Source organism: Arabidopsis thaliana, chromosome 5, assembly GCF_000001735.4.
Source record: "Arabidopsis thaliana chromosome 5, partial sequence".
In the NCBI taxonomy this organism is placed as follows: Eukaryota; Viridiplantae; Streptophyta; class Magnoliopsida; order Brassicales; family Brassicaceae; genus Arabidopsis; species Arabidopsis thaliana.
The window spans coordinates 7,891,115-7,913,835 of NC_003076.8; the positions used below are offsets into that span (position 1 = coordinate 7,891,115).

Genomic DNA, 22,721 nt, shown 5'->3' on the forward strand with positions numbered 1-22,721 from the left:
GTTTGATATATCTCATACACTTAAACATTAGCCTAAGAGAAGATGATGATTAACTTAAACAAAAGTTGTTAAATAGTAACCTAATACATAGAAGAATAACAACAACCCAAGAAAGATACATATTTCACAAAGTTGATAAAAGAAACCAACAAGAGGACATGCATAAATATAGAATGTTGTTCTTTTTTTTCTGTTAAAGAGAGTCGAAGTTAAGAGAATAGCTGAGAGGATCGTAGTTGAAACTGACGTGTCTCTTATTCTTCTTGTGTATTGGTGATGATCTCATGTTCTTCTTCATCTTCTTAATCTCGGCTTTGATTCTCCATAAAATGCTCTTTATCAGCTTCTTCTTCTTCTTCCCTAGCTCCATTACCATTATGCATCCCATTGCTTTTTTGGTCGAAAGTTAGAATTGAGAGAGATAGAGAGCAAAGGACTAGAGAGTGAATAAAGTCAAAATGTGGTTATGCAATAAAACTAAGGAGAAGGAAGAAGACTACTTATAAAAAGAAAGCAGTATCTCTGTCTTTGTTGTTAGAGCTGTACCAAGAGGAGAAGTGATGTTGACCTCTCACTTTTATATTTTTTTATATCAGTTATGATTATCCATATACACGTGTATAGCTTTTATCTATAATCTTCTAGTTGTTGGATTTTTAACCGTCCAATAAGTTACTAATCCACAAAACAGCGATTAAAACAAGCAACATAGAAGAAGCCATTGGAAAAATTGAGACGCATGCGGCGATTTGAATAGTTACTAATCCACCAAGTACTATTTGCTTCTTTTTTTTCAACCAAAATTTTCTTTCGGTTTCAAGAGTTTTAAGATTTACAGAATCAATGTAATTGTTGAACAACTATCTCATATCTCTTACATTAGATTAAGGGAACAAACCCACTAAGAGGGTGTATTCAAAATCACGAAGAATAGAACTCATGTGGTTAAACACATCTTTTCTTATAGAAAAATTTCGCATTTTGAAATGGTAAAGTTGGTAAAGTTGGAAGTAGACCACCAAACAATAAACTCTTTATGAAATTTATCCACTACAACTATATGAACCATTATCAAATATGCTCGCGGAGACGACCATGATTAAATTTCATCCCTAACAATCTTATACAATATACTAACAAGGCTACATATACACAAATTAAAAGATAGTTTGATAAGGGACTAACACTAGTTGATAAAAACATACGAGTATTCAACAATAATGCGATAAAAAAAAAAAAAAAAAAATGGAGGAGAGAATCTAAAACTACAAAAAGAGACAAACGAAAATGAACAGTTTGGTCTCGAGAAAAAAGGGAGGGTACGTAGAAGGTGAAGAAGAGTAAGTTTGTACAGCAGAAGCTTGTTTGGTCGTGGTCTCTTAACGTAAACGCAGAGCAGAGGCATGGGATAATGCTAGCTACTTCACTGTCAATTTTCACATCTCCCTTTTTTTATATTTTATTATTGTAGAGAAATAAAAATTATTTTGTTAGGTAGTTGATGACAATTCCGTTACATGGTTTTGGCAATTTCGTTTTCTCAAGAAAACTCTAGTCTGTTGGATTTATTGCAGTTTTTGCAGATTTTCTCTATTCTCTTTTATTACTTCTTGTGTTTTTTGTTTTATTATGTCTCTACTTTCGACAAGTTTATCTTTCTTCTTCCTCTTCTTTAAATGTGTAATGCAGTACATTTGATTTGGCCTCTATCACCTACCTCAATGGATCTTTTGTTAACAGATTGCATTAATGGTGGTTGAGTTCATTTTTCATGGTTTAAGTAATAAAAATACTTAAACAAAGGCCAAGGAAATACTATTTTGTGAAAAATGATCCAATAAACTAGGCCTGGGCAAAAAAACCGCTAACCGATTAACCGAACCGAACCGAACCGAAAAACATGGTCCGGTTTGGGTTTGGATAGCTTAAAATAACTGGCTGGATATTATATGTCTTAGATTTCGGTTTCGGTTTCGGTTAGGTTCGTAACCGATAACCAAAGGATAACCAAAGCATATATGTATGATAGATAATATATCACATATATTGTATGTATTAACACTTAACTATGTTTTTCTCTTTATTAGTTTGCAAGTTGAATTTCGTGAGTTGTGAATAAGGTGTTTTAATATTATGGAGAGTATGGACCATCTTTGTGAGTTGTGAATATTTCTTTTTTTTACGTACGTTCTATATCGGTATTGGTCAAAAATTTTGGTTGTTTTGGTTTTTAGTCGGTTATTTCGGTTTTAGTTTATTTATGGTTACCAAGTTTAATATCCAAACCGAACCGAACCGAAAGATATCCGAACCGAACCAAAATTCTTCAAATATCCAAATGGTTCTTATATTACTATAACCGAAATAACCGAAACCATGCGCAACCGAAGCGAAACCGAATGGTTAACCGAATGCCTACAATAAACATTGTTCATGACACCTTTTTTATTTGCTTTTCTGTGTGTTTTACGAATTTTAGTATGAAGAATTCATTTCCATTTTTGCTCTTTTTGGCTCATAATTAATAACGAAGAACATAAGATTGAACAACGACATGAAGAAATCCAAGAAACCGCGAAAAACCTCTATTCATGTTTCGAGAGAACACTGAACATGTCTCTTTCAGACGAGTAGAAACTCAAGCAGTACTCTCATAAGAACAATACACAGCCCAATGGCTCTCTCTCTTTCTCTCTGTCCCTCTCTACTACACACCAAAATTAGAACAATGCAGACAAAGATTAGTGACCAGAAGCAGCTAACTTGGGAGGATTTTTGCCTTCCAACTCTTTTGGTTAACTTAGTAAGTATCAGCCTTTAGTTTTTGTTAGACTCCCTTTGGAACCAAATCCACATCAAAAAGCAGATGGTTGGGGACTTGGGATGATGCAGGTTCTTCCACGAGGAAGACGGGCTTTTGCTCTGCGTTTTTGTCCAGGGTTGTAAGACTCATAGTTATTATGATGAAACTTCCTGAAATGCTAGGTTGAGTTCGAGCACAGACTTGGCCACCAAACCTCCTCTTCTACACAAATTCCATCACATAATCATTTGAGCCACATAGATTCTTACACAATTAATGAGAATTATGGATTCTTCAGACGTTTACCTTGCTAGAGAGGGAAGGCATGCTTTGACTTTCTCTAGCTCTACAAAGCAACGGCTGTAGCGCTCGATCCTATATTGCAGTAAACATGTGTTGTTGAGTTCCAAGAGAGTATGCTATCAAATTTATCACGCACAATGGCTTATAGATATGCACATAAGGTTAAAAACATGCAAACCTTTGCTCAGCCTCGATATCTACACCAACAGATGCTGGAGCTGACAGTGATGAGTAAATTGGTGACCCATACAGTCTGACAAGCTTCAGCAGCAAATCCAGGGAAACGCTCAAATGCCTAAATATAAGATATGGTGTAGCAAACACTGTGAGAACAAATCAAGAATTCTTAGTCTAATGTACTATATCTATGACCATAAAGATCAAGCCTATTAATGCATCCATGAGGCATGATAAGTTTAGAAAGACGACTCTGCCATTTTTTAAAAATCAGAAAAGCGAGTTCTTACTGATCCATGCCGCTCCCTAAAAGAGCTGTTAGAAGGGGAAGAAGGGAGGTACAATTATCCAGTGTCAAAATCTCATTTCTCTCGGTTATTATACCCAGTACGTCCGCAGTAACCTGTAACCAATGAATAAGAAGATTGGCGTGAGCAGATAATCTTTTTCATATATCCTGCTACTGATACAAAAAGAAGATACTTACAGCATTATCAGCCATCTTCTCTATCGAGCCTATCGAATTTTTTACATCATTCCTTTCCCAATATCTACGAACTACCTGCAAATTTGGTGAATCAATTTAGGACAGAATAAATCAGGAGTCTTTCCAATCCCTAACTCTTTGCGAAGCTTCTGACATCTCAACCACCTATAAAATCCACCAACATAAGTAAACAAGGACCAAAATTTTCAATAAGCAGAAGAGGAGAACCATGTCCAGCGTTTCACTCCCAGCTAAAACATGCCAAGTGTTGAAATAGTAATTCTACGCATGCTAAGTGGTCGTGCATAAGCATATGAAAACTCTAATAAGTATTCAAGGTACTAGTCTAATTAGGGCTAAGCCAACAAAATTGTCACAACGTGACTGGTTTCACGTTACCTGTAACTTAGCCAAACGAGACTGCATAGAGCTGACAAATTGATTGTGCTTTCCCATTATGTCTTCAACAATATTTTCTTCAGAAGGAGAATCGATCCCTTGTTCAACTGGCATATGGTTCCCTCTCTGCTTGAACTATATGAAAGGAAATACAATATCTATTATCTCTGGATCTCAGAGGAACATGAGCAAAAGCATGACTAGATGTGTAGTTGAAAATTACTAAATCACAAAATATTATGTCTATTAAGATGTTATGAAGGCAGTACCATTTGAAATTGTATAAATCAAATGCATTAATTTCCTCTTTGTCCGTAACTTTCTAACTTTCCTCTTTTGTGGCAATTTACAGTCAGTGTGTTATTGCCTCAAGATCTCAAGTTGAAAATAGTAAGGCTATTATACCATATTTGAAGGGCGGATGTTTGGAGCAGGCATATTTCCACTTGAAAAATTTGAAACAGGACCCTCGAAGTTTGAAAATCTTCCTCTCCTCTCCCTATTTATGACGAGTGACTGGAATCTTCCTGATATGATAAGACACATGAATGAGATTCGCTTCATTTGCAAAAGAAAAGATGAAAGCTGGGCTGAAGAATCACCTCCTTTCTGACTTTCAGTGGGGCTTGGGTCTCTATTTGATCTGTGGCTTACCAAGTCATCTGAAACAATGACTAAAGCTTAGAACTGAGAATATCATCTATCAAACTCAACACAGGTACGTCATAGCAACCAATAATCTTAAACACATGATTCTTTCCACTATTTGCATGTTTCACTGGAGCAACTTCATAATATTAACCCTACAGGCCACATTTTAGGGGCCAAGGTAGTGTAAGACTACCAGCTGACATTCATATTAGCACTGAAACAGGCAAATATTCAAAAGGACAAAAACATACAGTTTTCATCGTGGTTTCGTGGAGGTGACCCCATCCGTGACCTTGAATTACTCCTGCCATATCTCTTGTATCTAAAATCATTAATGCTTCGCTCAGTTGCACCCCGCATGCCAACCTTTCCACCAGGAAGTGTACCCCCATCTGGTATATTATTTGGTTCAACTGGCTGAGACTCAGACATTTCAAGAACCGAAGCGTCTGGCAGATCAGGGTTATTTCTGCTGCTAGGTGACCTTCGGGAATCAGCCGCCTGCAATGAATACGGCATGGTTCTTGCAATTATGTCAAGTTCTGCTCTGGATTCAGTAGCCTGCTCTATTCTAGGGTCTGCTCTGGGGACAATCACCGGAGCAAAATCTGCTGCCTTATTGACAGGATTCGCCTTTGGGTTAGCTTTTGTAAAATTCCTCCTTGACGTTGCAGCATTAGAGACGGCTGTTGAAACACCCGAAGTGGCTTTTGATACATTGGTCGAACTGACCCTATGAGGAGTGCCTGGTAAACTTCCTGTGGCTTCAAACAGCAGACAAAACCAGAAATGGCATATCATTTAATCAGTGCTAAGATTAAGTAAGAAGAAAAGAGAAAAATAATAGAAGCAAGCATACATGAAAACGTCCTTGACTCTTTAGAAACGTCTGAATTTTGAGAAACTGACAACCTCCCGAGAGGCTTTGATTCCTTCATCGAGGACTCTGAATTTTGTGATGTTGATGACCTTCCAATGGACTTTGTTTCTTTTGTCGAAGGATCAGAGTTCTGAGAAACAGATAATCTTCCTAGAGACTTTGTTTCCTTCAATAAAGGATCTACATTTTGGGAAACGGACAGCTTCCCGAGAACTGTCTTTGAGTTATTATCATTGAGAACTACTGGATCTCTTCCTGAGCAAGATCGTTTCTCTGGATGACCATTTGATTGCGCAGTGTCTCCAGCCATACATGGCTCAGTACGCTGACCATGCATTTGAAAATGAGTTGGTTCGTAAAGATTACTACCAGCTACAATTAAACAAAAAGAAAAAGATATGTAGGGAGAGAGGAATACCGAGAGATCTACAACCCACACGCCTACACAACTCTGATTGTATGAGCAACCAAGAAGCTTTCCCTCGTGAACATTCATATCTGACAATCTTGACCATCCAACATCCACTCCATCATGACATCTAATTGGCTCCCATGAGAAAATCTACGATTTGCACAGGATTAAACCAAAGGAGTGAGGTAAGAAGAGTAGGAATGTGTATTTTGAAAGCAAATGAGTAAACATAAGAACGAATCCTTCAAAAGATGAGTTGTTCAATTAACATATATCTAATTTAAGAATCTACATACTGCATATCAAAGTATAGAAGAATTTACCTTGAGACTTTCTTGCAATCCACAAAGCACAGTCTTTCCATCTGGATTGAAACTCAGGCAACGGACCCCGGCAGTCTAGCGAAAATGAGAATATTAAAGGTAGAGGGAAAATAAAATGTCACCAATTTGACTTAGCGTAAAACAAGTTGTACCTCAGGTCCACCAGAACCAATCAGCTCGAATGTTTCCAGATCCCAGAATTTTACAGTTCTATCAGCTGAACCTGTTAGCACAGGCAAAAACAGAATGCTTCAAATATTTGTAATCACACTAATTTTACATATTCCATGTAAATATTTAGGTGAACGTTAACAGAGAGTGAGAGAAGTAGTCATTATTAAAACGTCGGCATTCTATTGTTATCTACACAACACAGCACCATTCTGAAAATATCTATGTTACACACACCCTCAATAATATGACCAAAGAAATGAAAAATACTTTAGATGCATATTTACTTCCAGATCTCAAATCACAGAGCTAAAAAGATAAGATGGCCACAAGAGTTTCAATTACATAAAAAGAAGATGACGCCATGACACAGGGATCTATATAACTGGTTGGGCTGGGCTGGTAACCGCAATACAGTTGTGATCAGACACTCTTAGCCTAGAAGTTTTATTTTGTGTTGGTGTTAGAAATTTTTAAGAGTAATACAAACCTGTTGCCAGTAGGAATTCATGAGGATGAAAATCTAGGCTTTGAATTTGCCCTTCATGACTCTTAAACTCGGTCAGCAGTTTTCCAGCTGTTAAATCCCAAACCTGGTAAAGACAAGCTGCATATCAGATCCATTAACACACAGAAAGATAAAAAAAAAGGTTCCCGGTAAATTGCTTTTCAAGATAACAATACAGTGCGCTGAGAGAGGTAAAGAAGCAATAACCGAGAGAGATGAAGCATCCGAAATAGTTGGCCAGGGTGGTCTATGTGGGTTTTAGCAAAATGCAAAAGAATAGTACGTCCTAAATACTCTCATATAGCATACTCAGCTCAGGTGCAGAGAGGTAACACTAAATAGTCGCAAGTTCTCCTCCACACTTAAAGGGCAATGCTTACTACAGAACGTCATTCATGAGATACATACAAAGAGAATTAGAACAAAAGCTTATTCCTACCAACTCTCGAAAGCCAGTTCATAGTCTATAACCAAAAGCGCAGTTTCATTGCTCCAAATTCTCCCAAAGGTAAATCCAAACTAATTATGTCAACTAAGCAGCTGTATTTCCCTCCACAGTAGAGAAGATAAAATCACATACCCAGAACTGAAAAATGACTAGTGACATGAAAGCAGCTACCAACCTTAACAATGTTGTCCTCTCCTCCAGATACAACCCAGCGACCATCTGGGGTGAATCTGAGTACATTGACTCCTCGCGTGTGACCCTTGTAAGTATGGATGCAGCCCTTTTTTCGTATATCCCATATCTTAAGATTTGTGTCTAGTGAGCCTGACGCAAAAAACTCACCAAAAGGGTGGAAATCCACTGAGATGCAATTGGACCTGTGACCAGTGAGAGTCCTGACAACTACTCAACAAAGCAAGTGAAAGAACACGTAAGTACTCACAGAAGTCAAATCGAGTCCAATAAGAATGGTCTCTTGGAACTACAAAACTTACTCTTTGCCTCCTCTAAATCCCAAAGTTTGATAGTACCACTAGCAGCTCCTGCTGCAACTAAGACCTCCGAAGCATCAAACGTCACTGAATCAATTCCACTTGAGTGCCCATACAAGCTCTGACAACAAACAAGCACAAATGAGATACTCAGAAAGAGTGAATCCCATAGAAACACTCTACTAACTTATAACCAACACATAATGAAACAGTAGACCGAGAACTGACCAGAATGGCATTGGGCTTACCAATAGCCCAAAGATTGACCTTGTGATCTTCACCACCTGTTACCAGAACCCTAGAAGACTTCCTTCCGATCTTAAGACAATTGACAGCAGCAGAATGTGCCACAAATTCCTCTTTAAACCACACAGAAAGTCAAGGCTAAGCAATAGGTACCAGATAGAGACTCTAGTCAAAACTCAAACTTGACTTCATTCATAATAGTCTTAAATTTAAACAGACAAGTTTCTCGAAAGGTCTTAAATTAAATTACTCCACGGGGAACAAATGCAAACATGAAAAAAGATGAACACAGACAGATCTCGTGCATATCAAAATAAAAGCAGTAGATCAAACACGGCACTTGTGACACAGAACAAACCCTAAAAATAGAATCTCAGAGAAAAATACGAAAAGAATCAAAATTGGTGTAAGAAAAGGATACGAAGCTTATAGGCTCGCTTGGTGGTCATGGCGGAAACGAAACCCTTGAAGTGGAGGACATTCAAATTACACTCTCAACAACCATACCAAAACCAAAATCTCGAGAAATCGAAGAAAGCAAGCAGCCCTCAAGATCTCCGCTTTCTCAACCGCTGAACCAATCTGAAAGCTCAAACGGGAAACAGATCAAAAACCCAGAAATCATTTCTGGGAAAGATACAAAATGAAGCCTTTAGGAAATGGAAGCCGTACCCAGCAAAAAAGGGCTTAACTTTCGTCTTCCCAAAACGCCAATCTCACTCTGCTCCACGAAAACACACAAAATTTGGGGAAGTGAAGAAATGATAAAGGAGGAATTTTTTTGAGGAATACTCGGAACTTCGTTGTTGTCTTAGATAAGCGGAAAATCTAAGGAGAAGTTGAAAGTGATTTCTCTTTTCTCCAATGGCGAAGTAAAAAAGGAGACAGAGAGAGATTGACAGAGAGCAGAGCACAAGGAAGAAGAAGAAGAGAGAGAGAGAAGCAAAAAGGGAGGCGCAGAGAGAGAGAGAGATACTTTTTTAACCTTTGGCTACGTCTTCTCTCTTTTAAGTTTTCTCCCTCTTCTCTCTATTTCAAATTCCCAAAACAATTTTTTCATTTAATTCTTTGAGTTCCTCATTTTTCATGCATCTTGCTACTATTCACATTTACATTTACAAGGAAGAGTACAAATTATTAAACTTTTACCATTGGTTTCTTTTTGTCAGAAACCATCATGTTTGTATTTTGCATCTAAAATGAACAATAACAATTAATTATTCTACATAAGAGTATATTCAGTGGAAAATTAAAAAGAGTATATACATTCTGATTGTAGGAACAAAATAGTACTAGTGCATATCCAAAAATAGTTTTTAATCAATAAAAGACTTAAAAAAGGGGAGACATTGCACAACTGAAATCGCGGTTTGCAAATTAATCCTTAAGAAAATGTTTTGACCGAAATTTTATATAATGGAATTATGAAACTACTGTCGGTGCTATAATGGAAAATGGCGATGTAATCATTAATAGGTGATTATTGCTTAGATGTTAAATAAATTTATTATCATGGACCCTTGTCCAAAAGTTACAAAATTTATGTACAAGTGTTTCAGTTCTAGTATCTCTTAACATTTAAAAAACTCGTCCAAAACAAATATGCAATGATCATATAACTTATCGGTTATTTTCCAAAGTATTTTTATACAATATTAGTGATAACGTACTGTGAGGATAAATAAGTGAGCGATCCAACAGCAAAATGTAACTTTGTATCCATAATGAAAGAACAGTGACAGTCAGTAGATAGACCAACGTTGGATAGACAAAAAAATTATGGTGAAAGGTTTGGCTTGAAAGTAACGGACTACCTAATTGCATGGGGCCATGAGCGATCCCATACATTTTACAAGTACACAAACTCTAACTCCAAAAACAAAAGATTTTTTTATTTAATAAAGAGTTTTTTTTTGTGAAACCATGATTTCAATGTTGCAATGCTTCTTGAATCTTGACTTTAACCAAAAATTCATAATTATTTTGAATGGTTAATTTAATCATTTATCCGTCGTCGAATTTTTAGAATTAGGGACTTGATTTATTGGTGCAATGTTATTTAAGTAGAATTGACATTTCACATTACATTAAAATATCAGGAACACCTATTTTAAAATCATGTTTTTTATATTCTCTTGTTAAAGAAGAAATTCATTAGGTGGTAGAAATCAATTACGTAACATCAAGAAAACAACTTTATGGATAGATGTTAATTAAATAAACATTCGGTAAGATAAAGTTTTTATGTGGAAGATGATTGTAACAACTTTTAAAGACAAGATTACAGTAACTACAAAATTTTGAAATAGAAACCTAAAATTACGGACATATATAAGCGTTTTGACTTTTTAGAGTTTAAATTACTTTGTCCCTCATTACATATACTTTGGCTGCTTGCTTTTGAAAGCGCACAATGCATTAGCTAATTAAAAAGCTAAATCAATCATTGCCACCATGGTCTGGCCTGGCCTTGGCCTAGATGTGCTGTCACCAAATCTGAGTTTTGTAATCCAATTATTGTATTATTCATATGCAAGCTCGAATCTCCATCCACTCCAATTTTAATACTCCAATCTTTATAAAACGTTGAACTTTGGAAGACGTGATACATGGACGTGTTAGTACGTTAGAGTTGATCAAACAACCATAATAATATTCCTCACAAAATCTAAACATATTACTAAGATTTTTTTTTTAGTTTTCTTCTGAGAATAATGACAGACTCGTGATATCTATGATGATGAACCTGTCTACCTTAGGGCATATGTATTTGACTAAGACGACTCGCTTCTCTCTACCTAAAATATCTTGTTTTAAAGTTTATGAGAATAGGAATAGCTAAACCGATACGGGCCTAGAATCTGACCCACGAACGAAAAACGGGCCTAATCTGACCCACCAACTAAACATAAGGATGACATATTTTGGAGCACTTTCCTTTAGAGACTTTAAGCTTATATACTCTATCAACAACAAAAGCTTGAAATTCACAAGGTTTCAAAGACTAACAATCGTAGCTCAATCATCTCCTAGATCAAAATGCGATTGATGACGACTACAAATCTAGATTGCCTTCTCCTCTATCTCACTAGGACGAAATGCGACCACGAGCATAAAGATCATCACCAATACCACAGCCACGAAGCTGCTGAATTCACAAATACTAGAAAAGACAGAAGAGGAGAATGACAATAGTTTACCTTTGATTCAAAATCAAACATATTTTATAAGCTAAAGACACATGAACCAAACAGAGACAACACAGATTTGCATATAGGAAAATCATCTGAATACCTAAGGAACTGTTTCTCTAAGACTCCTCAAGTACGATCCACACTATGTAACATCTCAAGTGCTAACTCAATCTAGTAGAGAGTCTGAGCTCCACTCCCTAATCACCCTTACCATCATGACCAAGATCCACCCTTTCAATTCAAGATACTTCAATGATACTAGTCTTAAACAGCAAACATAGTAAACTAGGTGTTATCCCAAATTGGATCTTGATCTTGCTAATGGAATCATTTGAAACAACCGCAGCCTAAAATTGCCCTTATTAATCATCAAGAAACCACATCTAGATCCAACTTTTCGTTTCTTCCAATCTATCGAACACTAAGAAACCAATAACAAGATCAAGCCAATGAATCAAATCAACATAAATAGAGAGTGAAGAAACCCTTATGTATATGATTGCTAAAGGTTGAATACACATCACACTACATACAAATCATTCTCCATTCCCAGGTTCCAGTAAACACAACAAACAAAAACAAACACTGAGAAAGGAAAACAAAAATTGTCTTTCTTGTTTCATCACTGATCAATGAACTCGAACTCATCTTCCTTAAGATGTGAAACAAATTTAACAAGACCACGACCTTCAATTTCTTTGAAGAACTCAATCTTATAAGGAAGATTAGCTGAGATTCGTTTCCCTTTCCAAACAGCAACGTAATCTTTGAGTTTACCTTCCATACCTTCTAAATCAACCTCTGGAACTCGATTTACATGATAAACCTTCAACGGTGCAGTTACTCTAACCCTAGATCCTATCTTCGCCTTCGCTTCCGCTTCGATTTCTTCCTCTGATGACGGTGAGGACGAAGGATTGGCGTCTGCGTTTATCGAATCTGCGGATTTTATCGCTACATCGCATCGAATCGTGGTTCGAGAAGTTTTTCTTGAGCTTGAGTGTTTGATTTGAGATTGAGAGGTGAATAGCGAGAGAGGTGCGACGATGCAAGATTTGAGAGCCATGGGGGTGGCGGTAGCAGTAGTGGCGGAAGCGGATAGACAGTCGTGAGAGGACGGACGGCGAATGGCGGCGGCGATGGCCGGTGACAAAGCGATTTGGCTACTCATATCAGTCCGAGTGAAGAAAAAAAAATGTGTGTGAAGAAGATTTGTGCAAGTGGAATAAAACTGATTCGTTTTCTTTTTTCTTTTTTCAGTGGGAAGATATAATTAACATTTTACTATTACGACCTTAATATTTTGCTTTACAATTTTAAAAATTATAAAAATTTTGACCATTGATATATATGTTTATATATATCATTGGATATAAGTTGTATTTTATTTTATTTTTGTTAATAATAAATAATTTTGATCTAAAATACAAATAATTTTCAAAATGTATAGTTGAAGATGGTCAGTCCACCGGATAAGCCACTAAAATTAGATGTGTTATTATTTTGAGTTTTGACTGACCAAATAAAAACGAAAGATTATGGAGTGAAAATCAAATGAAAGAATGCAAATTAACCTCATGGCTCATGCACATGGTTTACTACCGGATCATTAGTGTGATAGTGTCTACTATTTCCAAACGATGGAAATTTTTTATCATTATTAGTTGGAAGAATTGATGCTAAAATATGCATTTACATTTTTTTAATATGTCAAAATCTTCATCTACAAATTTATATGGATGCAATTTAATATGATTTTTTTTCGAATGAAACAAATCAAGAAACGTGTAAATGATAAGCAGACAGAAAAAAAAACATGTGAATGAAATGGATAATAACAAAGGTTTAAACTTTAAGAAGTAAAAAGGAAAGGGAGAAGAAGACCCAGCAATATAAAGAAGTCAGACGTGTGTCCTTTTTCACGGGATGAGGAACGTGCGGCTTCTACTATATTCATCTGTGAGACTCTGATGCTTCAAAGTTCCGAGTCAGACAGAAAGAATCTCTATCAGTTAAATATCTTCGAATAAAATCTTCTTAATCCACAAATAATATCACTTTAGAAGTTCACCTAGTTAACCTAGTCCAAAAACCTCGTTACTTCAAATCATCTATTTCGTTATTGATCGACTAATCCAAACAAAGAAATGGAAACACACAAATCGTTGTAGAAAACACGTACACAGTACATATATAATTCAAAACACACAAAAAAGGGCAAAAGAATATACAAAGGGTTTTAGAGTTATAGGGAAGTTATGGCACAAAAGGATGTACTTGGTATACTCTCTCATGTTTGCTTCTCTTATCACATAGATGGTACTTACCGTAAACTTGACGCCGACAAAAAACAAAAAACAATAAAAATGAATTCCAGATATATAAACATCCAAACTCTCTCACCATCCTCACAATTTAGATGAGATTAATTAACTATGAATGTCGTCCAGGAGCGTTACCGATCAGTCTGCATTGTTCAGGTAGCATTGTCGATATCACTTCTCCATGCAATGCAAACAGTTCCCCGTCTATCCCGCAACTGTCATGCGTATTTTTCCCCGCCTTTATCTTCACTGATTTCACCTGCAATTGTCATGCATTTGATCAACTACATTCTATTCTAGACTTATAATATTTGCATTGAGTTTGACCGTTTGATTAGCATTTCCTAGCACATAGCGAGTTGCAGGTTTCGTAATGTAAGAAAATAGGAAAGATAATTTACCTTTACACACTCAACATACGGAAGAGAAAGGTGTCGACCTGTTTGCAAAAGTATAAAAAACCTCAGTAACCTCAGTCTTCCACACCCATGAACCAAGAGCATATCCATTGTACCATCATCATGTTCTGAATTGGGAGCCACGACTTGGGAACTTTGCACAGTCCGACAAGCATGGTTACAGACCATGATGCCGAGGAAATGTCCCTTTCTCGAAACCCATTTATCCTCAAATATTGGAGTGATGCTCTGTTTCCTCAGTCCTGTCTCTATATCCTCAGGAGGACCAGGCAGCTCGATCGAATTTTCTACATCCCAAGCAGACGGTTCAGTGTCCCATTTGGGTCCTGCATCCCAGATTGGACCTGGATCAGATACAGTAGATGATATATCTTCCCTGTCTTGACCACCGGTATTCCCCCATGAACATCGAGTTGGAGGATCCTGCACGGATGTTAACCCCATCCATCCTTTATCCATTCTTGACTTTGATCTTGTCCTTGGCCAATTAGGGGTTGTTGACTGTGCTTGAGGATGAATAACCTCTGGCTCAGCCGTAACATCTCTTCTTCCAGAGGACAAGCGTTTCATTTTAGGATCTATTCCACGGACATATTCAGACGGCTCAGTGCTGGCATGTGTGCTGCTACAAGTGTCTAATTCGCCTACGCTTGGGGTCATTATGGAGTCAATACTTGATAAACTGGAGGCTCTAGGAAATCCTTCTCTGCTTGATCTCCTCATTACATCCGTGTAGAGATCTTGCATATCCACAGCTTCCTTTTCAAGTCGAATTTTGCCTTCTGCATCCTCTTTTTGTGCCGGAAGATATTCCACTTCATAGCTATACTTCGGCAAACACATGAACTTGAGGAATCCAGCAACAAAGTAACGCAAAGGACCAAACCGTTTTTGGTATTTTTCAGAGAGCTCCAAAACTGCAAATAGATAATGACAAGAAAAACCATGAAATTTAGTTATAGCAGGTGAATGCCACAAACATTATACAGTATTCATGAAGGTAATTATATGTGCAATAATCCTGACGTCAAACACGAGACAGCGTCCAATAGCTCAAACTAATACATCAAACACACACCGGAGCTGTTAAAGAAATGGAGAGAGATTTACAGCCTTTTGCACAAGTTCAATGTATTTGAGTTTATCCATGATACGTTTGAATAACTAGGCGATTTTCTGCTTCTAACTCATCATCAGAAGAGTGCACATTCTGCAATATTCTATGAAATTATGTGTCTTGGGAGTCAGCATAGTGTTCACACTGTGCCAGTTAAAATATTTAGAAGATAAACTGAAAAATTACAGTAAGGAAGATTTAAAAACTCTCCTCTAAAATGCATGAAAGATCTAAACAGTTGCAGACACGGTGAATGAAACAAAGAAGCTAGGAATACAGATTCAAACCTAACTACACTTGAGAAACTGTTTATCATTAGAAAATCATACAAGACAAAGCACACAGGTATCCTCACTTACCATCGCTAACAAAACCATAGTAGGAAACAGTCATTCCAAAGTGTATAATACCGGTATGAATCCATTCAACAGCAAAGACATCAGTAGCTGTTAGGCCACCCTAAACCAAAAAAAAAAAAATCTTTCACTGAGAAAATATTAATTAAGTAGAAGCTAATTAATGTTGGCGGCTGGATAAAACAAAGCAGGGACCAATAGGATTTTAGGCGGGGTTACCTTCACAATAGAGAGTGCTGCAGAAATAGGATCTCTTACACCAAGGACAGTCCAAACTAACGAGTTATCAGAACCAGCAGGTACTATTCCAATTGGGATAGAAACTCCTTCTTTCGGATTGCTTCGAGTAAGCAGACCATTAAGAACCTGAAACATTGAAATAAGGCAGGCCTTGAGATGAGAGTTCATTCCAAGTAAATAGAATCTAGGAGATGTTAACATCGAAAGCAGTCTTTTGAATCCATCTTAGTCTACCTAAAGAGTTCTACATCAATCGAAAAATCAATAGTGAAAGTTCTCATGTGTTTCAACTCGAGCAAGTATTTCCCTATAAGATGCATCCCAAAGTCCTCGCTCTGGAGGATTAGAGTATCTAAACTCTTAAATTATTCAACATGCTTGCAAAGTGGTGTGAGCACGCTGAAATAAGCCAATAAGGTTTCATTTTAATACCAAAATTGGTTCCGAAGTACGTTCAGGCACCAGGGCTTGTAAGCAGATAAGTAACCGGGAGTATGGTATAAAAGGAACATCACTTCATGAACTTAACTCCTAACCAAAATAGGGCGAAAAAATGAGTATAGTTTAGGAAAGGTAATTATCACACCTCATTGATGATTCCATCCCCTCCAACACAAATAATTCCTGGAAGAATTATTAAGAACTCGTAAGTAATAGTAGATATGTAAGATAAAATATATGCATATTAGAAGCTAGATATGTTAAACATATCATTAAGTGTTGGAACAAGTAGAGGTACCGTCAGAGCATAAGTTAATGTCGACAGTGGAAGCCAATTCTCTCGCATGACCTGCTTTAGTTGTTTTGACAACCTCCATCTTAATTCCGGCCAGCTGTGACAGTTCACAAAATCATAAACAAGATTAAAAAAAATGCATAATGGGATTGGAGAAATGGAAATGGTTCTCTAGGGTACCTAAAAGTGGAAATAATGTGATGATGTAGTACTACAACATCCAAAAAGAACAAAAAGATGGGAACGGTACCTTGAAAATTGGTTCCACGACATTATGGAAAACTTTGATAGATCGTCCATGTCCTGACCTAGGGTTCAATATGACAAGCATTTTGGGTGCACTCTTACACCTGAAGACCAACTCAGGAGGGGTATCAATGGGGACCGAAAATAACTCAGACGAAGCCTGTTTCTTTGCGACTAAAGGATGTGGCAAACAGTTGATAAAACATTGTTGATCTCCAAAACTGGCCACCCATTGAACGGCTTCTTCTACTGTAGGTGCGACAAAGCGGAAATCCTTGCGGCTTCTCTTTGGTTTCGTGAAGCAAGACAGGCCACAAGAACCCTTGCCAATTGGATAAGCATGCACAGTGAAATGCCTAAGACCAACATTGTATGTCACCTGGAAAACATAGATAAGTTTGTTGACTCAGTTCTCCAAAACACAGAGTTAATTAGTTCATTGCAAGGCCAACAAAAACCTACCGAGACAACATCGTTAAGCTGTAGCATGTCAGAACCCCAAACCAAAGCGCTGCTTGTAAGCTTTGCATCAACTGCTTTCTTAATAGAGATGTCCGTAGCGGCTGGTTGCTGTATCTCTGTTGCATCTTTTCCACTCGCAGATTTCCTCTTATCCAACACAAGCTTCCCAGCGTAAACAAGACTACCTAACAAATCTGATTTCTCATCCCCTCCACCAATATCGATCCGATGCTCATCAGGCTTCGGTTTCACCTGTGGATCATTAGTAACCTCACCACGTCTCGAAGATGCCTTCACCTTCTTATTTCTCTTTTCAGGGAATACTATAGGAGATGACTGCTGAGATCCACCCGTAGCTATTTGGGAGCAAAAACCTAAACGTCTAAGCGACTGTTGTGCCTGAGGAATGGCTACTTTCAAAGAAGGGTTCCGATTAACACCACTCTTCTGCATATCCGTACACTAACAATCTCTCTGCTCTTGAGTTCCGCGGACGAAACAGACGACAAACAGTGATCGGAAGGCATACACAAAACAAAACCCCTGATGAGCATAAACAGAGAAACCCAATCAAACCTCGTTCGAGCTGGTCAACGAACAGATTTTAGAGAGAATTACACAATTCTAATCCGTAGCTATACATCAGATCCATCAACGCGTTTTCAGGAAGAATTCTCCTGTAACAAAATTCATGTCCATGGATCGATTTATAACCAGCATTTGATGGAAATTCAATCAAAATAAGAACACTATACAACAGATCATGAGGAATCGGAAGCAAATGATAAACGAATCTGAAAACGAAATCGTCGTCAGAGCTTGCTTTTAGCTATTTATTCGTCTTACCTTAGCTTCTCGGCGAACAAAAAGAAGAAATGGAGAGAAGTGTATCAGCAAAAGTAACGCCGCCGGATCGGAGGATCTGAGAAGCGTCAGAATTGAAGAGAGGTGGCGGAGAGAGAGAGAGAGAAGACGATAATGGCGGAGGAGATGATGACTCGACTCAATTTCGATTCGATTTCGATTGGATTCGACTCGACAGCAGAAACCTATGGCCCCCTCCTTTCGGATTTATTTCCACTACAGAACCTTTTTTTGGACTTCTTTTTTCCAAAATTTTAATCTATTTTATTTATGATATTATAGTAGTATTTGTTACTTTAATGGCTATGTTTTAAAATTATTTTGTACTTTATTTTTCGAAATATTTTATTCTTGCAATTGCTTTATTCGCAAGATATTTTTTTTAAAACCCCTCATTTTTAATATAAGTTTTTAGTCCTAACTTTATATTTATATATTTAGTAGGTAAATTTGAATTCTCATAGAATTTTTTTAGTAATTAGATTTGAATTTGTTTCCTTGATTATAAAATGAAACAAAACAATGTTATTAAAATTCAGTAAAAATGTTATTTATATTTCAAAAAACTTAATAAGTAACAAATTTTATTTATCAAAGTATAATATCCATCTAAGATAAATCATATAAACTCTAATTTTGATACATATATATTTTCTGGAAATGTTTTAAAAAATTTCATATATAACAAGGCGATAAATCATAAATCAAAGTTTTCCTAACAATGTCCAAACTATATTGTGTACTTGTTCCTGGTTATATGGTTTTGTGATTGACGATAAAAGTGTGATACAATATCATTGATATGATTTCATGTCTCATCTTCTTCTATTGTTAAATGATTTTTTATATATTTATTTGTTATGAATTGTAGATGACTTGGGAGAGAAGTATATACTATATAAGCTTATTTTCATGATCAGATTAATTAAGCTTTGTAACAAACACTTATGTGTGTAATGAAAGTTTGTTAAGTTTTCGTTATCATCTCTTCTCCGATCATCGGAGTTTAATATGGTATCAGAGCTTTTTCGTTAATTCTTCTTCTATCGTTTTTGTTGGAGACGAGTTCTTTGTTTCATTTGTTATTCCTTTTCCGTTTTGCAATTGGTGATTTGCAATTTTATTTTCTTCTTTTGGTTCATTCTTCTTGTATAGTAAGTTGATCTAGAATGTTATTCGATCAGATCTTAGAGATCCAGCTTCTAGGGAAAAAAAATATGAATGATGTTTTCAAATGGTAGTGGATAGCTTTGGTTATGTTTTAGACATTCTTGTAATCGTGAATTGTTATAATAATGTGAAGTTTTATTGACTTAAAAATGTTACAGTGCATTAATTGCATTCCATTACTCTCGTTAATCGATACAAATTACGTTCATATAATCATTATAAATAGTTTTTTTATTAATTATTTAAACAGTTATTAATTGCATAGGTTAATCCATTTAAACAAATTGGTTGGGTCAACTCATATACTCATTTAGCTATAAACTTATTGGGTAATGAGTTGAGTTGAGTTTTTAACGCTCGTAGTATCATAAACCAAATATATATCTATATTTTAAAAATTTAATTGTTTAAATTTATAATGAGATATTTGATATTATTTTCAATTAGATACAACATCAAACACTATAATTATTTTTTAATCTTTAAATAACAATAAATCATTTTATTTATATTATATATTATATATAGAAAAGAAGGAACATCAAATACGTGGATTTAAATATTTACATAGAAAAACGATGACAATTTTACTTATAATCAAAATTAGAAGAAGTTGTAGATAAATGAAAACATTTTATCAATACGGAGTTGGCCCATTGATAAATCTCACAGGTAGAAGTTCTGGATTATATTTCTATTGGGATGAATTTTTTTTCCAAAAATATGAATTTAACTAGATGTGAATTCTAAATTTAGGGAAAGTAAAGTTTTCATGTTTGAACTTTTAGATATTCAAAAAGAAAAGAAAAAATGAAAACACTTTCAAATACAAAAACATGATGTTGAAATGATATACCATATATTATATGTATCTAAGTGACTGGTGACGTAAACCATAATGCTAAGTGATTTCTGACATATTATAGAAACTACAAAAAAAACATAAATTGGAAATTGCCATGATATAACCTAATTCTATTTAAAGAAAAATCACCGACTTTCACATTCAAAGAAATTTAATATATGATTGTTAATTTACTTATGTTCTTGAATCTTGACAAAAGAAACGACTATTTTTTCAAATAAATAATTTCAAAATTGATAAGAAAGTCAACCACCGTTACACCAAATTTAGATATGATATATTTATTGGTCACAAACTACTACTACTATTTGTAGTTTACCATATTTTCTCACTATAGATGCCGAATATTCTGAATATAACAAACAAAAAATTTCTTAAAATGGTTTAGCTTAGCTGTCAATATTTCCATAGCCAGATTTAATAATTTAGCTTTCAGAAAACGATTATGCTATGTTAGTTGATGATGGTTTAGCTTAAGTAATAACCTTATAATCTTAAAAGGATGATTAGAGAAGGTTTAATAGTGGAAGAAGTTGGTAGATGGGAAGATGGTCCCGACCATTGTTACATAAACAAGTCAAAATAAAATTATTAAAGTGGAAAATGTTATATTGGTTTGGTTCATTCAATTTAGAATTTGGATGTGGCGACCAACAGACAAGTGATGCTTCGTTAAGAAGAATTGTTAAAAGGGCATCTTCTTCTTTCTTATTATAAAAGCTTGGGCACATCTAAAGGCATTATTGCTTTATTTTTTGTATTACTTCAATAAAGTTTGGAACGATAACGATAATGATGCAATTAATTCTTTGTCGAATATTCATTGTAGTGTCATGGTAGATTGTAACACGTTTTGTGCAGATCTTTTTTTTGACAACAGCAAAAAATAAAAAATCACACATCTTTTGAAAAGTTATAAAGATGATTAGCTTATTCTTTCTCGTTGTTAACATAAAGAGGATTAGCTTACCTTTATGGAAACTTGAGAAATACGTACATTTCAACTCTTAGAAAAACAATTCATATATTTCTTAGATCGGAAACTAATAATGTTTGAACGTATGATGTATGAAAAATCATACCCTTAATTACGAGCTTATTGGGATATAATTCACGAGATATGTGTACATATGTTCCACATGTTTTTTTTTTACATGAAATAACAAACTCGAAACAATGAATTATTGTTGAAATTGGAAACTCTTATATAATGTCACAAAATATTTTCCATCAGTGAGAAAAGAACGTTAAATTTTAGAACATAGTTGCAAATTTTCTTAAAATATTTTAATGTTAATTTAGAAAAAAAGAAAGAAAAGTTCTTGAGCTGAATAATCAAGGATGGTATGTGAACTAAGGCCCATAAGATAGATCTCTTTCTTCTCGCTCTCGCATCTATCAGAGGGAGAGGATCTCTACTCCGATCTCAATCGAAGTTTTAGATTTCGTTTTTTTGTTTCCGGTTTACCGGATCAGTGTATATTTTCGCCTTGTACGATTTAATAATTCTGATTTTGTTTTCGATTATGTCCGAAACTTTCTCGCTCTTGCGAGTCTTCGATCTCACTCTCCTGACACTATTGACATCTTCGCTCTTCTTCACAATCCTCTTTGTTTCCGCCAATTTGCTCGAGGAATAATATATTCATCTTTCCCCTATTGCTCATGATGTTTGAGCAAGGATTCAACTACATCAACTTAGGTGTGGCCAGTGATGGAGCTTCCCCGAAGTTGGCGTTAATCGGAGAGTTTTTGAAGCAGTTTTTCTACTCAAATCCGGAAGAAACTTGGCGTTGTGGGCTCAAGCTTAGAGATCGACATGAGGAAAGAGGATTCACATCGCCTCAAAGCCGATTGACGGTGGCTGATCGGAATTTTTGCGGTGTCCCGGTGAACCCGACAATGAGGCTCAACGTCATGACACGTGGCTTAAGGACGACACGTTCGTTACACGTGTTAGACACTAAATCAACTTGCGTTTCTTGTTTATCTTTATTTTAATTTGGTTTGGCCTGGGCTTATATCCATGTAATTTTTTTGAACCTTCTGTATTTCCTGCCTTTGGGCTTTAATCAAAGGAAATTGCTGGAAAAAAAAAACTAAGGCCCATGAGATTCAAAGCCTCATTGCATTTAATAAGTATCGAGGGTATAGTGGTCAAGATGACGAGGGTTTTGGCCTTTTGGGCCTTTTGGCGCGTCGAGAGTCGGTGCTTTCGAAGAAAAAAGGAATTTTTTATTTGATTCACCACGCTCTCTCTATATAAACCTCAATTACCAAAACCATATTTTTTTCCAGTATACAACAAATTTCGCAGCTTTTCACTCTTTGCTCTTTAGGGTTTGTAACCAAAAAAAAAAAAGTCTAGGTTTTTGAGTCGATTTCATAAGCTTTTCAGGTGATTCTTCGTTGTGTCCGGTTTCAATTAG

General features: G+C 35.9%; 4 protein-coding genes and 1 long non-coding RNA gene across 11 annotated transcripts; 2 read left to right on the top strand and 3 right to left on the bottom strand.

Moving 5' to 3' along the window:
* Window positions 1-231: 231 nt before the first annotated feature.
* Window positions 232-620, top strand: AT5G03615. The gene has a single exon (NR_142698.1). It is a non-coding gene; the product is annotated as an other RNA (long non-coding RNA).
* A 1,859-nt stretch (window positions 621-2,479) lies between these two features.
* Window positions 2,480-9,449, bottom strand: AT5G23430 (Transducin/WD40 repeat-like superfamily protein). 3 transcript variants are annotated; one of them, NM_180733.2, is made up of 19 exons: window positions 8,972-9,449; window positions 8,721-8,881; window positions 8,282-8,412; window positions 8,057-8,174; window positions 7,738-7,964; window positions 7,097-7,199; window positions 6,588-6,658; window positions 6,436-6,510; window positions 6,119-6,262; window positions 5,680-6,025; window positions 5,072-5,584; window positions 4,772-4,831; window positions 4,575-4,696; window positions 4,170-4,304; window positions 3,771-3,845; window positions 3,574-3,686; window positions 3,285-3,401; window positions 3,110-3,178; window positions 2,480-3,025 (listed from the first exon to the last, which is right to left on the bottom strand). In NM_180733.2, the coding sequence occupies exons 2-19, from the start codon at window positions 8,746-8,748 to the stop codon at window positions 2,959-2,961; spliced, it is 2,514 nt and encodes an 837-aa protein (NP_851064.1). In that variant the 5' UTR covers window positions 8,749-8,881; window positions 8,972-9,449; the 3' UTR covers window positions 2,480-2,958. The 3 variants fall into 3 exon arrangements, with proteins under 3 accessions (NP_851064.1, NP_197734.2, NP_001318628.1); NM_122250.2 differs by having other exon boundaries at window positions 2,557-3,022; window positions 8,972-9,273; NM_001343802.1 differs by having other exon boundaries at window positions 2,557-3,022; window positions 8,721-9,449.
* A 2,331-nt stretch (window positions 9,450-11,780) lies between these two features.
* FTRA1 (ferredoxin/thioredoxin reductase subunit A (variable subunit) 1) lies at window positions 11,781-12,785 on the bottom strand. The gene has a single exon (NM_122251.5). It carries the CDS (start codon window positions 12,662-12,664, stop codon window positions 12,116-12,118), a length of 549 nt encoding a protein of 182 aa, NP_197735.1. The 5' UTR covers window positions 12,665-12,785; the 3' UTR covers window positions 11,781-12,115.
* Window positions 12,786-13,178: 393 nt separating this feature from the next.
* Window positions 13,179-18,509, bottom strand: LCBK1 (long-chain base (LCB) kinase 1). Of its 5 annotated transcripts, none has more exons than NM_001343803.1 (10): window positions 18,240-18,489; window positions 17,394-17,936; window positions 16,936-17,310; window positions 16,689-16,782; window positions 16,536-16,573; window positions 15,929-16,075; window positions 15,713-15,812; window positions 14,219-15,153; window positions 13,953-14,076; window positions 13,179-13,460 (listed from the first exon to the last, which is right to left on the bottom strand). In NM_001343803.1, the coding sequence occupies exons 2-10, from the start codon at window positions 17,844-17,846 to the stop codon at window positions 13,447-13,449; spliced, it is 2,280 nt and encodes a 759-aa protein (NP_001331260.1). In that variant the 5' UTR covers window positions 17,847-17,936; window positions 18,240-18,489; the 3' UTR covers window positions 13,179-13,446. The 5 variants fall into 5 exon arrangements, with proteins under 5 accessions (NP_001331260.1, NP_851065.1, NP_568432.1 ...); NM_001343804.1 differs by lacking the exon at window positions 13,179-13,460 and adding an exon at window positions 18,035-18,070 and having other exon boundaries at window positions 13,593-14,076; window positions 18,240-18,435; NM_001036852.4 differs by lacking the exon at window positions 13,179-13,460 and adding an exon at window positions 16,149-16,193 and having other exon boundaries at window positions 13,594-14,076; window positions 17,394-18,070; window positions 18,240-18,471.
* A 3,028-nt stretch (window positions 18,510-21,537) lies between these two features.
* On the top strand, window positions 21,538-22,503 carry AT5G23460 (uncharacterized protein). The gene has a single exon (NM_122253.4). It carries the CDS (start codon window positions 21,958-21,960, stop codon window positions 22,291-22,293), a length of 336 nt encoding a protein of 111 aa, NP_568433.1. The 5' UTR covers window positions 21,538-21,957; the 3' UTR covers window positions 22,294-22,503.
* The last annotated feature ends 218 nt before the right edge of the window (window positions 22,504-22,721 follow it).